At 52.8% G+C, this 1,046-nt stretch overlaps 1 protein-coding gene across 1 annotated transcript; it reads right to left on the bottom strand.

Moving 5' to 3' along the window:
* Positions 1-39: 39 nt before the first annotated feature.
* Positions 40-426, bottom strand: CABS01_17268 (uncharacterized protein; the record flags this gene model as incomplete). The annotated part of the gene is made up of 2 exons (XM_060550595.1): positions 40-243; positions 367-426. 2 exons carry the CDS (start codon positions 424-426, stop codon positions 40-42), a joined length of 264 nt encoding a protein of 87 aa, XP_060393246.1.
* Between the last annotated feature and the right edge of the window lie 620 nt (positions 427-1,046).

Genomic DNA, 1,046 nt, shown 5'->3' with positions numbered 1-1,046 from the left:
ACACTATCATACGCCGCTGTCACGTCTCTCCTGGCTCTATCACTGGAAAGGACAGGTTCCCAGGCGGCACCACGAGGAGGTTGCAGGGTCCGAATTTCGCCGCCCACATCGCTCGAGGAACAGCATGCCGGCGGTACCGTTGGAATGGTCATCAACAGAAATCAAATGAAATGTAGAGTCCGTTTTCGCCACCGTCGAGAATGTCCGCTCGACGGAACACACAGGAAACGCAGAAACCGTGGACTGGCATCGTTGGAATGATCATCGACGGAATAAAGTGCAGAAGCCGTTGCCCGGCATCGTTGGAAGTTTATCAACGGCACCGCCATACAGTTTTGTGCACATGTCGCTGCCTCTCTCACAAACATTCTCAATGTTCGAGAAGCCGAAACCTGCTGTGATGGGTCTCCACAAACCTCTGGTCATGGCTATAGCGACTGGTTTGCAAACGAAAATATGGACCGGGATGGCGAACGACAGTGCGAGTGGCAGCGCGTAATCAAGAGCTACTCTAAAGCATCCATAACCGGCTTTCACAGCATTCATTCTCGCACATCTGATCGTGGTCGCATGTACACAGTGAGAACGACTATGGGCCCAGCCTGTGTGGGTCAAGTCCAAAAAGATGAGGTGTGTTGCCAAGAGGAAGCAACATATGATCAATACTATATGGCAGCGTCAACACACGATCAACATCATCTCAGTGGTGGGGTGGGGCTGGGAGCCCAGCCCACCAAGAAAACTCCCGATTCCAAGTGGAAAAAGGCCTCCCTACTGAAACTTTCATCGACATCCTCTCCTCTGCTGCAAGTTTGCAACTTGGTACAAGGCAGGTTTGCTCAGCGTGCAATGGCATCAAGGCCCCACTGTGTGCCTTTGGGGAAAGAAGCATTTTTGCATCTTGGAGAATCGCTTGGTGAGCGTTGTGGCAGGGGTTGGCGGAAAACATCACATTTGCGGCTTCCAGAGGAGCAAACGGCCGGCGGTTGTCTTTTGGCGGGCGGGGTCTAGACCAAGTCCAGACTAGGCGACGAAAGTGTAGAGCG

This window comes from Colletotrichum abscissum (assembly GCF_030869225.1).
Source record: "Colletotrichum abscissum strain IMI 504890 chromosome Unknown Scaffold_542.1, whole genome shotgun sequence".
In the NCBI taxonomy this organism is placed as follows: domain Eukaryota; kingdom Fungi; phylum Ascomycota; class Sordariomycetes; order Glomerellales; family Glomerellaceae; genus Colletotrichum; species Colletotrichum abscissum.
Note: the sequence above shows the minus strand (reverse complement) of the source record. Positions and strands in the feature narration are given on the sequence as shown.